This window comes from Lactuca sativa, chromosome 1 (assembly GCF_002870075.4).
Source record: "Lactuca sativa cultivar Salinas chromosome 1, Lsat_Salinas_v11, whole genome shotgun sequence".
NCBI classification, from domain to species: Eukaryota; Viridiplantae; Streptophyta; class Magnoliopsida; order Asterales; family Asteraceae; genus Lactuca; species Lactuca sativa.
This window is the reverse complement of record NC_056623.2, coordinates 16,465,984-16,479,757: the sequence shown is the minus strand read 5'-3', so window position 1 is coordinate 16,479,757 and position 13,774 is coordinate 16,465,984. Positions and strand designations below refer to the sequence as shown.

Below are 13,774 nucleotides of genomic sequence, written 5' to 3'. Positions count from 1 at the left end.
ACCAACCATTTCAATTTGAAGACTTTGATCCTTTCTTTGATCAATATACTTGTAATGATGGTAATGATCAGAGTATGGGTGTTGGTGCAGAACTTGGCACAGGACTAGGTGAAGTTCAATTTGAAAGTGAGGGAGTTTGTGAAGGACTTGGTGAAGGAGGTAGTGAAGGGAGTGAGGAAGACAGTGACTTTCTTGAAGATGAAGAAAACTATGTAAGTGATATTGAGGTGGACATGAGTGATTTCTAACAAGTTTGATAAGGATGCTTTTGAGTGGTTGAAGAAAATCCCCCCTCACCATTGGGCCAGAAGCCACTTTTCAGGTTATATTCCCTAACTTAGGTGAAGCTTTACTAGTGCTCATTGTATATGATTTAGTTCATATAATTTTCTTGTTTAATACAGGCAGAGCAGGATCAGATATATTGCTCAACAATTTATGTGAGGTTTTCAACAGTAAGCTTATTCATGGTAGGAATAAGCCCATCATAAGTTGTCTTGAGTACATCAGGTAGTACCTTATGAAGAGGATCTGCAATGTGAAGAAAGTGATGTCCAAAGCTCCAGGTCCACTCACTCCAACAGCATCAAAGTTACTTGAGAGAAATAGGGAAGCTTCAGTCCAATATAGAGCTAGATGGAATGGGACTGCAAAGTATGAAGTTTATGGTCCTTGGCATGACTAGCATGTGGTTGACATGACAAATATGTCATGTACATGTAGAAGGTGGGAATTGAATGGGATTCCATGCAGGCATGCCATAGCTACAATACATGAAATGGCTGATAGTGGAGACAAAGTTGGGGAGCTTTACACTTATGTCAACAAAGTGTATTGGCTTCAAACATGGAATGAAGCTTACTCTTACACTGTGGACCCTATAAAGGGTAGAGCCATGTGGCCAAAAAGTACTTGTCCATTTCAATTAACACCACCACCACATCACAATCAACCTGGGAGACCTAAGACCAAGAGAAAGAGAAGTGCAGATGAAAAATATGATAAACAAATGCAAAATCATGGTGCAGGTGAACCTGAAAAACTTACCAGAAAGTTTGTTAGTGTCAGGTGTGGGAAATGCAACAATAGGGGTCATAACTCAAGGACGTGCAAGGGTCAAGGTGGGAATGCAGGAAGCAATGAAGGAGGGAATGCAGGAAGCAGTCAAGGAGGGAATGCATGATGCAGTCAAGGAGGGAATGGAGGTAACAGTCAATGTAGGAATTAGTGTATTTTGTTTAAAAACTTATCTTTTGGTTTAGCACAACTTTTGTGCATTTGGATGTAATGGTTTAAAACTAGTTTGTTGTAATGGTTTTATTTTGGTCTTTTAGCCCTTTTGGTCATGAAACTAATGTCAACCTTTTGTCATTGTTGAAGAATGATGTTTATGGTTTATACCAACTGTTGGTTGTCATGTTTATGGAACACATTTATGGTTATAACAACTTTTTTCTGAAACAACAAATAAACATTAACATTAGGTGATAACTGTAATACATTGTCATTATATCCTTGAAAAGGGTACAAATTTCTGAAGTTGTCCAAAATAACCCTAAACTGATATTACATTATCAAATACCAAAAACTACCACATTCCCTTGTTACAATTTCATAAGACAAAAAACACCCAAAATTACATGCAACTACAGGGGTCCCTAATTGCTTATTACTAAATGAAAAGCACCCAAACCACCACAAATAGTAACCAACTTGCAAACAAACACATCTTCAATCTTGCCACTTGATAGTTTGCATTGTTGATATTCCTCAATAATCCGGGTATTATCAACATAGATCTTGCACACATGGGAGGATCAATCCATCCTAAGAATCGGCATCTGGAACCCTTCACGTAAAAAAATAAACCCTAAACATGAGGGTGATTTTCCAAAATGAGGGTAAAATAGCAAAATCGAACACTTACCTTTTGAGGGCAGGAAAGAAACCTCCGACCATGGTTTGCTGATGTCCAGGAGGTGCGAACCACCGCTTCCCTACCACAGAAACACATCACCATTTTAATTTTTGATCTCTAAGAAATTGTGAACACGGAGTAGGAAGAGTATGAAGCTCGTGAAGTTGAAGATGGAAGAGTGACGTAGCTCTGCTTTTATTTTGAATAAGTTTGCAAAAAAGGTCCCTATAAGTGGAAAGACGAAAATACCCCGGTCTTTATTGCATGTAACGGAGCATATGGACGGAAGTTACTGGGAGGGACCAAAAACAATGGAAAAATCCAATTTTGGACCAGTGGTGCATCAAAGTATCGTTTTGGACCAAAGTCGCATAATTTTGCCAAACACAGGGACCATTTTTGCAATTTTGTCATTACATATATGTATATATGAATATCTCTTTGTATCTATTGATGTTGTTTACATAATTCTTTCATGATTTTTATAAATCACAGATCTTGGAGGTTTTTTTTTTTCTTTCCCATTTGTAGTTTCTATCAACTCATTATGTTCATATGTTTTCTTGTTCCTTAAACTATTCTCTTTTAGGTGTTTGGATGAATTTTTTGATGTGTCGTTCTCGATTGTATATAATTCATATGTCGATGTTATCTGTTTTTTGTTCTTAGATAAGGAAATTCACAAATTCTTATTTTGGATCTAGAATTTTGTGTGTTGCATATAATTCTGATATGAATTTTCTTGAATGATGAAAATTATCTTTGAATTTGGAGGAAGAATATGCAATGTTCTTTCAAGTCAAAAGATAGTGTTTGAGTTCATGAAATTTGAGGTACGATATTGAAACCAAAGCCATATTAGTTTAAACATTGCCATTTGCATCAACTAAATTTCGATTATGAAGTTCATATTTGTCGTCAAAATCTTCAAACAATAATGGAGTCCTTAAAACACAGTAATCCGAGTAATCCGCAGGTGAACAAGATTTTTTTTTATTAGACTTATAAAACACAGTTGTCAAACATGCAAACATGTTTTCTGCGTTGGTGTTACAAAGGTCCCCGAGAGTTCTAGTTATAATGACCAAGTTTTACATAGAACTGCTTGTAGGATATGCTCTCTGGTCCGTGTACACTTCAGACCTTGGCTCGAGCACCACAGTTGGTATTTTCAAGGCTATAAATAAGTTATTACCATATCATTTCAATACAGTTATTTCAGTTATCTTAAGTTCTAATTTTCTGTTACAACTCGATAATATTTTTTCAAATCATTAAGATACGAACCTAATTCGACCATTATGTTCTTGATGCATTCGTTAATCATTCACTATATTTCAACAATTTATTGTTGTTTCCTTTCATTAAGCAAGACGCTTGTATGGTTCTCAACCACATCACATCTGATCCCGCTGTAAAAAATTGGTAGCTCCGTTTATATTTTAACTTTAAGAGTGAAGAAGTAACATTACCTAAAAATAACAGATCAAAGAAAGCCAAAATTGTAAAACTTAATCATAACTAAAAATCAAAATCCAGGCAGACATGCAAGAAAGAAGAACAATACAAATTACTGCACTTTCTTCTATAAACTATGTCTCTTCTTTTACCACAATTAACCAACATGTGAAGGGACTTCATTAATTCCGTTTACCCCTGCCACCACCACCACGGCCACGCCAATTTCCACGACCACCACCACGTCCTCCACCTCTACCACCATGACCACCACTGCCCAATGCCTTGTTGACATCAGGTTTTACTGCCATGTTTTCCGGCAAAGGTAGGATCTGATCCACACACTTACGGAAACTGAAATCATCAGCAGACTCATCCTCTCTGATCAAGAAAAAGCATCGGCTTTTCCAATGTGGGTGGTACCTCACCTGGAACGCATTCACTCCTCCACCAATCTTTTTATCTGCTTCTAGGTGACCCTTTTTTAGCAAATCGAGTAACATTGCATGCTCATACTGTATCAAGTCAAAAAGAAATATACATTAATAAGTCAAAGAGATTCACTTAAATATATATATATATATATATATATATATATATATATATATATATATATATATATATATATATATATATCTGTCCATTGTTTCGGGTAGAGATGGAGCAAATGAAGCTAATAATTGTCAGATATAGATACATATGTTGCTATAAGTAAACAGGTGATATGAAATCAAAGAACCGTGTAACATTTCTGAAATATCAGTCACTCTTGCAGATCCATCATGATGACTATACCTATTTTGACCATGGAAGGAGGCAACTTTACTTTAAAAAGGTTTTTACACAATAATATGTCGACGGAGGTACCTCGGTTATCAAATTGTTCTTCAGAAACTACTTAATTCATATTAAACTCACTTTCAGTTAATCAATCTGCTTTGTAGTATATGATTTTCAGTAAACTTACTAATATAATACTGCTTCTCTTACCTAATATGATAAAGACAAACTTGATGAAATAATATGATTAAAATCAAGAATAAAGCCAGATACCTTATTGACGTTCAGATTTGGTGGCCAAAAATGGAGGAACTTGAAGAAGTAATCAAACATCTGCACAGAGGTCTCAAAGTTCTTATACCCAAGTGCCACCGGACCACTCTTTGCTGCATCTTTCTCCAGTCTCTGTTCTTCCACGGACTTCTCTTCCTGGTCCACCTTAGCCTTTTTCGATTCGTTTCCGTCCTCCGAAGATTCGGCCGTCACTCCTTCCTCCCTCTCTCGTTTACCGCCGTTAACCGCAGCAGCAGCATCGGAATCGATGGTTTCCATGTCCATCTCTTGTGGGGCTGCTGATGAACCATCTTTTATTGCGTCTACAAGTGTGGTCTCGGGGGCTGCTGCGTCTTCTGCCATTACTACTGATTGATCTTCTCTCCTAGTGGCTATGGCGGAACAGGAAAACCCTAACTTTAAACCCTGGTCCTCATAACAGCGCTTTTATAGGTTGAGTGAAAAATACAAGCGGTTTTTGATCGTGGGAAGTTACTAAATCATCCCTCGCAACTCGCAATCAAGGCTGATGGACTGATTGTGGTTTGGTGTTTGGACTTTGGACTTTTGTCCAAAATAAATAAATAAATAAATGCAAAAATTCGGATAATAAAAAAAAAAAAAAAAAAAAGGGTTGGTTTGAAGAAAATAACTGATGAAAAACATATTTTGGAAAATGATCAAAAGATCCGTAGACTACTCTCTGCAATCCATTAAATGCTATGCATAATTGCGTGGAATGGAATATGATGTGGATTACAGGGGTAAATTTGTAAATTCAAACCCCCCCCCCCCCCCCTTTGCGTTACATAGTTCCGCAAAAGGAGACTAGAACAGTCGATTCGCATAACACTCGATTCCTGGACGTCGAACGGAAAATGTTTTGCCGAGCTCGATTCCTAGAGCAGCTGCAGTCCGATGTCTTATCCGATGGATATGGAACTCAAGTAATATTTCAATTTTTTCCTAATCTTTGTATAAACTCGGAAGTAGAAATTGATTATATGAATTGGAAATTGATAGGTTAAATGTTATATATAAATGTATGTTTGTTAAGGTGTTAGGGCTGTAGTCGAAGAATTAAGAAATCGATTTTTCCCTTGATTTCGCGTCAAGAACAAATCCATAGAGGCTCTCTGGTCAAGAACAGATCCGCAGAGGAGCCCTCTACGAAACGATAAACCCCTCTACGGATTTTTTTTTCGATTCTCTATAATTGTTATCTATTAAAATAGATTATTATCTCCTAAAATGGACCATTGAATATTAATATCATTGTATGTTAATTATATGCATATTAAAATCGATTTCCAATTATTTATGTAATTTAAAAAAAAAACATTGAAAATTTATATAATTATTATTAAAATGGATCATTTATGTAAATTTTATAATATATATGGGACAATTTCTGTAAAATTCTGTAAATTTGTTATAAAAACATTATTTTGGCATATATGTTTAATCTTTTGCAGCATAGTTTACGTTGATGGTCTGCAGAATATACTTTTAGAGGGGCGTTTGGGACTGTGTTGAAAAAGTACATTACAAAACTAAATAGTAGACGACTTGAATTATTTCGAGAGACGGCTTTTGGGATCTTAATTGGTATGCCCACCCCGAATGGTGACCCGATGCTCTGTCATTTGATGATGTTGCATAAGGTTCGTGATGTAGAGGTAGCCAAGGCTAGGAGGTTTCGGTTCGAGTTAAAAGACAGGGTGGTTGAATATGGTGAAGCAGAATTTTGTTTGATTAGCGGCTTGAGATTTGGCCCGTATATTGATATAATAAATACAAAAGTCAGCAAAAATTCAGCATTAAAGAATTGGTTGTTCCCTAATGTGAGATATGAAGATTTACGGCTGAAAGATTTAGAAGACTACGTAAAATGGCCAACATTCTCGAAGTGTAGCGATGAGGATGCGGTAATGGTTATGCAAATGATATTTTTGTTGAGGGGTTTCATAGGACGAGATGGCAATGCGTGCATTCCGTCGGCAGTGTATAAGCTAGTCGGTAGTCAAAATAATTGGAACATGTATTAAATTTATTATTTATTATTTATATATAAATACTTTATGATTTATATTAATTGGAACAAGTATTGTTTATTTTTATTAGGTTATTTATATGCACCGGTTTGTATTTCCTTATTTATATGTATTTGGTTTGTATCAATGGCGGAGGGAGTACAGGGGCAAGGAAGTGCTTTGCCCCCCTCAACATTTCTAATTTATATACATAACTCCCTTCAAATTTTCCAATTTATATACATTACTCCCCTCGATTAAGTTCATAAATATTATTTTGATTTTCATAATAACAAGGGTTTAATGTTGCATATCTTTTATCAACATAGACTAGATTTACCTAAAAATAAAGGGTTACGGTTGAAATAATTGCTTTTTGACAGCTAACATTTTTTATTTCATTTTTATTGTTTTCTTAACACATTGATAATAAATAATAAGAAGTTGATGATATTAAATCTTATAAAATCATATTTTATAAACCGTTTATTTAATAATCTATATATTTTTGTGTTTTCTTGTTATGTAAGTAATATTTATCGGATGATAAGTTGTGATTTATTTATTTTATTGACTTTGTTAGGATGATAATTTTTTATAACTTTTTTATTAGTTTTAATTTTTATTATTGATAAATAGTTAATTATTACTTTTAGGTTTATTTTCAATTTTTCTATTGTTTTTTATCATTAAAATTTTTGATTTGGATACGGTCGGTATGTATATATTAATTTTTTTTAGATATTCAAATTATGTATTAATTTTTATCTCAAATTTTTCTGTAAATTATAGATTATATTACGTTATCCGGTTATAAAATATTGGTTAATCTTATTATGATGTAAGCCCCCTTTATTGTAAAATTCTGGCTCCGCCCCTTGTTTGTATTAGTTTATTTATGAAACCAGTTGAGTTAACTTCTACTTTATTCCATAGAACATAAAATACAAAACAGTTCAAATACATGGAAAACATATATCAGTAGCAAACATATTACATAAAACATTTCACATAAAAAAACCGTTCTACATGAAATATTGGTGGTTCTTAACTAGATTCCAAGCTTTCACATACTCGAAGTCTTTTCCCTCATGCTCGAAAATGTAATGATCTAAAATCATTTCTACAAGAGCTTCCTCATTTGAGTAATAATAATTACTACTATTTTTAAGATGATGATACCATCGATTGAACCATATGATTTCGTTCTTTATCTCCATCCACTTACTAAGAATATCTACTTGTACCCAATATTCTCCTTGCCCAAATGAGAGGTTGAACATACATGTTATGCGAGTCCATTCATCACCTCCAAGGTAATCAGGGGTAACCATATGAGTGTCAATTTATGACACGACACGAAGAAAATACACAAAACGAAACGAAATCGGGACGAAATCAAAATTCGAATTCGTGTTCGTGTCAAGATTAAAAAACACGATGTCGTGTCGTGTCATGTTCGTGTTCATAAATCGACACGATTAAGCATATGGTTGTCGTGTTTTTCGTGTTTGTCGTTTTTGTCGTGTTATATATCTTTGAGTATGAATGAAATACACTATTAGTTATGTAATATTATCTTTGTCGTGTCGTGTTGTCGTGTTTTAATTGGTTCGTTTTCGTAATGAAAAAAAATATGACATCGTGTCGTGTCGTGTTCGTGTCATCCAAAACCTTGTCGTGTCATACAAAAACACGACACGACTGCCCGATTTGACAGCCCTAGGTAACCATTGTTATTACACCTTCAAAAATGTTCAACCAATATCGTATTATAACCATCACCTCTCTTGTCGTCCATGGATGTGGAGTATCAGACGACGATGTTGCATTCGTAGAAATTGGTGCACTGGAGGCCATTTCTATATTTTTCAATACCGGGGTGGGTCGATACAATATTTAACCGGTGTGACAATTTATATACTAATCCATAAAGGTGTACACTGATCCGCAGATGTGTACACTAATCCGCTGATAACAATTATGTGGATTCCCAAACAATTTTGTGGACTGATATTAAACATAAGTTCATTTGTTTTTAACCTTTTTTTGTTAAATTATTTACATAATCACATAAGGTATTAGTGTATTTAAAAAATAATATTAATAAATGAAAATGAACGCAAAAAAGAATTAAAAATCAAAAAACAAATATTCCGCAGAGTTGTAGAGGATCCACAGAGCATTTAATGGATCTGCAGAGGGTGCTCTGCAGATCCTTTGGTCATTTTCCAAAATACATTTTTCCTTGATTATTTTCTTCAAACTAACCTCCTTTTTTGGTTATTGTCCGAATTATCTCTAAATAAATTGGTACTCCTTAAATGTCGATTTTGTTATGTTTTTAAAAAAAGTTCTTTTCGAAAAAAAAAAAAAAAACTCTTACATGACTAGTATTTAATTACTTTATTTTTGAATGATATAACGAAAACAATTTAGTGATTACAATATAACAAGAAAACAAACGGGTAAAAAGTTGTCCTGTTAAACCTTTTTGTATACTAAAATCAATTATTTTGAAAACTATATTTATAGATCTAAGGGATATAACTAATATTTAAAAAAACAATAATATATTTCTAAAAGTCTTTCATTTTAGACAAATAAATTAGGGATAATGTCATAAAAACCCTTAAGTTTTTCAGAAATATGCGGTTTTACCCTTTGACAGCATTTTGGTTCGTTTATACCGCAAACTTGCAATTTTTTTTTCGGTTTTACCCTTTTAACAGGTTCAGCAGGTTACCTGCTTAGGTGGCGAGCCACGTGTGCGCTGAATGGACTAATTTTGCTGACGTGTCAGCCACATAAGCGCTGACTGTGCTTTATGCATTTAATACAAAAATTAACAGCTTTTAGGGAGAATGGAGTGAGGGGGATTCGAACCCACAACCTCCTATTCATAAACCATAGCGCATACCATTAAGCTGGGAAGGGTTTTGTGTTTATCAACCTGAAAACATTAAATATAATGTATATTAACGAAAAAATGTATATATAATAATAATAATAATAATAATAATAATAATAATAATAATAATAATAATAATTGTTATTATTATTATTATTAATATTTTTCTTTTTTTATAAGTGTATACTTATATTTTTTAATTATAGTTTAAATGTATAATTATATTTATAAATGTACAAAATACGTTTTTAAAGATTAAAGAACATATTTTATTATATATATATATATATATATATATATATATATATATATATATATATATATATTTGAAAAGTATTTATATATTAAAAAAAATCATTTTAAGTCTATAAATACATATTTCTTCATAAACCTACGTTTTTATAGACGTACATATGTTTTTAAGTGTATAAATACCTTTACAAAAATGTATTTTAAACTTTAAAAAAATATTTTTTATACCGATAATCATATTTATACCTTTACAAACGTAATTTAAAATATATTTATATTTTTAAAATCGTAAGAGATACATTTATATATATTTAAAAATGAGTTTTTAAGTATATAAATAAACAAAACACGCTTTAAAAAACATATTCTTAAAAAATATATATACCTTTAAATATGTTTTTTAATCTTTAAAAATGTATTTGGTACTTTTATAAATATGATTATACCTTTAAACTATAATTAAAAATATAAGTACACTTATAAAAAAATAATAATAATAATAATAATAATAATAATAATAATAATAATTATTATTATTATTATTATTATTATTATTATTATTATTATCTATACATTTTTTCGTTAATATACATTATATTTAATGTTTTCAGGTTGATAAACACAAAACCCTTCCCAGCTTAATGGTATGCGCTATGGTTTATGAATAGGAGGTTGTGGGTTCGAATCCCCCTCACTCCATTCTCCCTAAAAGCTGTTAATTTTTGTATTAAATGCATAAAGCACAGTCAGCGCTTATGTGGCTGGCACGTCAGCAAAATTAGTCCGTTCAGCGCACACGTGGCTCGCCACCTAAGCAGGTAACCTGCTGAACCTGTTAAAAGGGTAAAACCGAAAAAAAAATTGCAAGTTTGCGGTATAAACGAACCAAAATGCTGTCAAAGGGTAAAACCGCATATTTCTGAAAAACTTAAGGGTTTTTATGACATTATCCCAATAAATTACTTAAAATAAAGGTATTTTCTAACATGTGCCCTAATGGCACATATAAAAAACATTAATTATAACAAATATTATCATAATTAAATATGAAATACATTAATTATAAAGATTATTACCATAATTAAATGTGAGATACATTAATAATTTCCATAATAAATGCATTTCATATTTAATTATGTTAATATTTTTCATAATTAATGCTTCTTATATGTTCCCTTAGGCACATATTAGAAAATCCTACTAAAATAAAATCTTACTTTTGATATTTTTATCATAAGTAATAATCATACTCCTAACAAATTGCCTAAATCGATATAAACTAGTTATAAGTAAACACAAAAAAAAATATGTCAATCAAATGTGTATCAAAAAATGGAAATATTCTTCGAACCTTCATGTAGAAACTCGGCTGTTTATATTTACCTTTGTCTTTTGCATGTTCTTATGATTTATTGTGTTGCTATTGTAAACAAACAACATTATGTTACTCATGTTGTGTTTTATTCAAAAATGATATATAATAAATTATGAGTTTAGCAACGAAAGGACTTTGAAACGAATAAATTTAAAACTATTTTAACCCATTAATGATCATTTTACAAATCATGGAAAAAATAAAACAATCATAAAAGAAAAAGAACTACAACCTTTGAATACTTTGATTCTTCTCGAGAGGTTGAAAATGTAGATGTAGAACTCCATCTAAGTAGAAACACCACCAATAGCTCAACTTGGCAGATATGCTAGTCCTTGTAAACGAAAACTCTGAAAACTTTAAGAACAAAAACTAATATTTTGTCTTAAAAGGAGAATGTGGACTCTTCTTATTAGTCTTAACACTTTAAGAACTTGATATATATATATATATATATATATATATATATATATATATATATATATAGAGAGAGAGAGAGAGAGAGAGAGGGATGGGGACGATTTTACCAAAGAAATAAGCAAACAAAAGAAAGCCACATCTCTTTCCTTTTATACTTGGAATATCTTTTTTACTAGTTTTGGACCCATACCTTCAATATGAAAGTTTAATTACATTATGTGGAAAAATGTTGCGTATACGTGTGTGTACAATCAAACCTTGCCATTCTCACATATCAATATCTTTTGTAGAACTTCGTTTTCTACCTTAGACGTACTCCCGAATTCCTCGCAAAATTTTCCAAAATCGGGAATTCGTCGGTTTGGACATCCAAAAATTACATCCTATGAGTGATGATCGCCTTCAAACGTGAAATGTCGACGCAGTCAACTGGTTATAAAGCGATTAACTAGGGAAACGATCTCCTAATGTGTAACGCTAAGTTTCGGGTATGTTTCTTTTAAGTAATTTAATATGTTTGATGTTAGATTTCTGGTCACCACGGCGTGGCCAAGGCCAAAATTTTCATGGTCTCTAAGCTAGCGCCACGGCATGTCATCCATTCGTCACGACATGACCGTTGTTTAACGGTAAGCCCTATTTAAGGGAATGTGATGGCTAGGGTTGCCCACCCTCAGCCTTAATCACTTTTCCTCAACCTCTAAGAGAAAACCCTATCCTCCATTGCTAACATTTGAGTTTTTGTGTTTGGTGGTGTTTTGAAGAAAAAGAAGGCACCCTTAGGCTTTGTTTCAGCAAGCAACTCTCTACATCTCTCTTTTGCATGTTTTCTAGACTTTTGTAAGTCCTCAAGATCCAATCTTTATGTTACTTGTCTCTAGATCTAGCCCTTTTGTCCCTTAATCTCCGTGGTGTGAGGAATTGGAAGGTTGGATCTCATAAATTTGGCAACTTTATGGATCCATGTGGTCATTTTAGTGTCATATGTTTCAGATATGAGAATCTATGGAGTTTTTTGTCCCATGCTCAAGCTTGAGTTCCTTATTACCATGTTTTTTTACCTAAAATGGAAGGGACATGCATCGAACATGCTTGTCCATAAAGCTATGACCTTTATGGATTATTAGGTGTAAGAAACCATTTTGGAAACCTTAGGTATGCAACTCTAGAGATTGGGTGCTTAATGGATGGCTTTATGCATTTAGTCACCTTTAAGGAATTAGGGTTCGGGATCTTGACTTATTGAGGTGTCTTAATTGATAAAGTTGGAAACTTTATCCATCAAGACCATGGGAAGGACCAGATCTGAGCTTGGGAGCTCTTGGGGTTGTAGGAAAATGACTTAATGGATTAGGTTGTCTAGACCAGTCCCACGACGTAGCCTTAGGTTTCAACAGTGTGGAAACTAGGTAGGAACTCGTCTGCTTTGTTGTTTAGTGGCCAAGGCATGGCCAAAAATACATAATAAAAATAAAAACTAAAAATTCATCAGCTCCCATGTCGTGGCAAGGAAATCGCCATGTCGTGGAACCTGATTAAACAGAAAAACAAAGAAATAACTTCTTGCGGATTTTACCCCACAAAAAGAATCGATTAACCTAAAGCAATTAAATTAACAACTGAAATAGTCGTTCCCTAACAACGACGCCAAAAACTTGATGTGCAATTATATACTACCTAGTTTTAAATTTATAATCCTAACCTACTTAACTAACTAATTGCACTTAGGCAATGTACAAATTTATAGAGTAGTTTAGGTAAGTTGGGTATCGAACACATGGAACGGATTTAGCTAATAAGACAATTACTAAAAATCAATCTAAAGACAATAAGTAAAGATGGGGTTTTATCTGATTTTTCAAGTTCGTATTAACTTAAAACTAAACACTTAACTAAAAATGATTGTCAACAAGATTAAGAAAACACTCCCATTTAGCTTCGAATCCCTTTTTCCTATGTGTAGTTTCTAGTATGGATTTATTCAAATTGTTACCAATTTTTAATATAAGTAGCAGTCTTGATCCGGTCACCAAATATTTTCACCAATTTATGAACTACTATGTAATGATCATACACAAGCAAACACAAAATTGATTATTAATGATAATTGGGCTACGTAAGATATATCTAAGATAATTATCTATGATCAAGACAAATTACTAAACACAATATGATCAGATTATGCTCTCCAACACAGCTAAAGTTGTTACCTTTATTACTTAATCTAAGATGTGATTAATCCTGGCTCTAGAAATCGAATAATCGTAAACTACTAGGCAAACAAGTTCATGCAATTCAAATGGTCATTAAACTACACTTAACTTGAATCAAAGCAACAAAGATGCAAACTTTAA

At 32.7% G+C, this 13,774-nt stretch overlaps 2 protein-coding genes across 2 annotated transcripts; one reads left to right on the top strand and one right to left on the bottom strand.

Annotated features, from left to right (window-relative positions):
* Nucleotides 1-706: 706 nt before the first annotated feature.
* Nucleotides 707-1,183, top strand: LOC111916716 (uncharacterized). The gene has a single exon (XM_052765190.1). It carries the CDS (start codon nt 707-709, stop codon nt 1,181-1,183), a length of 477 nt encoding a protein of 158 aa, XP_052621150.1.
* A 2,226-nt stretch (nt 1,184-3,409) lies between these two features.
* LOC111916746 (protein EMBRYO DEFECTIVE 514) lies at nt 3,410-4,881 on the bottom strand. Its single transcript, XM_023912403.3, has 2 exons — nt 4,430-4,881; nt 3,410-3,891 (listed from the first exon to the last, which is right to left on the bottom strand). The coding sequence occupies exons 1-2, from the start codon at nt 4,790-4,792 to the stop codon at nt 3,559-3,561; spliced, it is 696 nt and encodes a 231-aa protein (XP_023768171.1). The 5' UTR covers nt 4,793-4,881; the 3' UTR covers nt 3,410-3,558.
* Between the last annotated feature and the right edge of the window lie 8,893 nt (nt 4,882-13,774).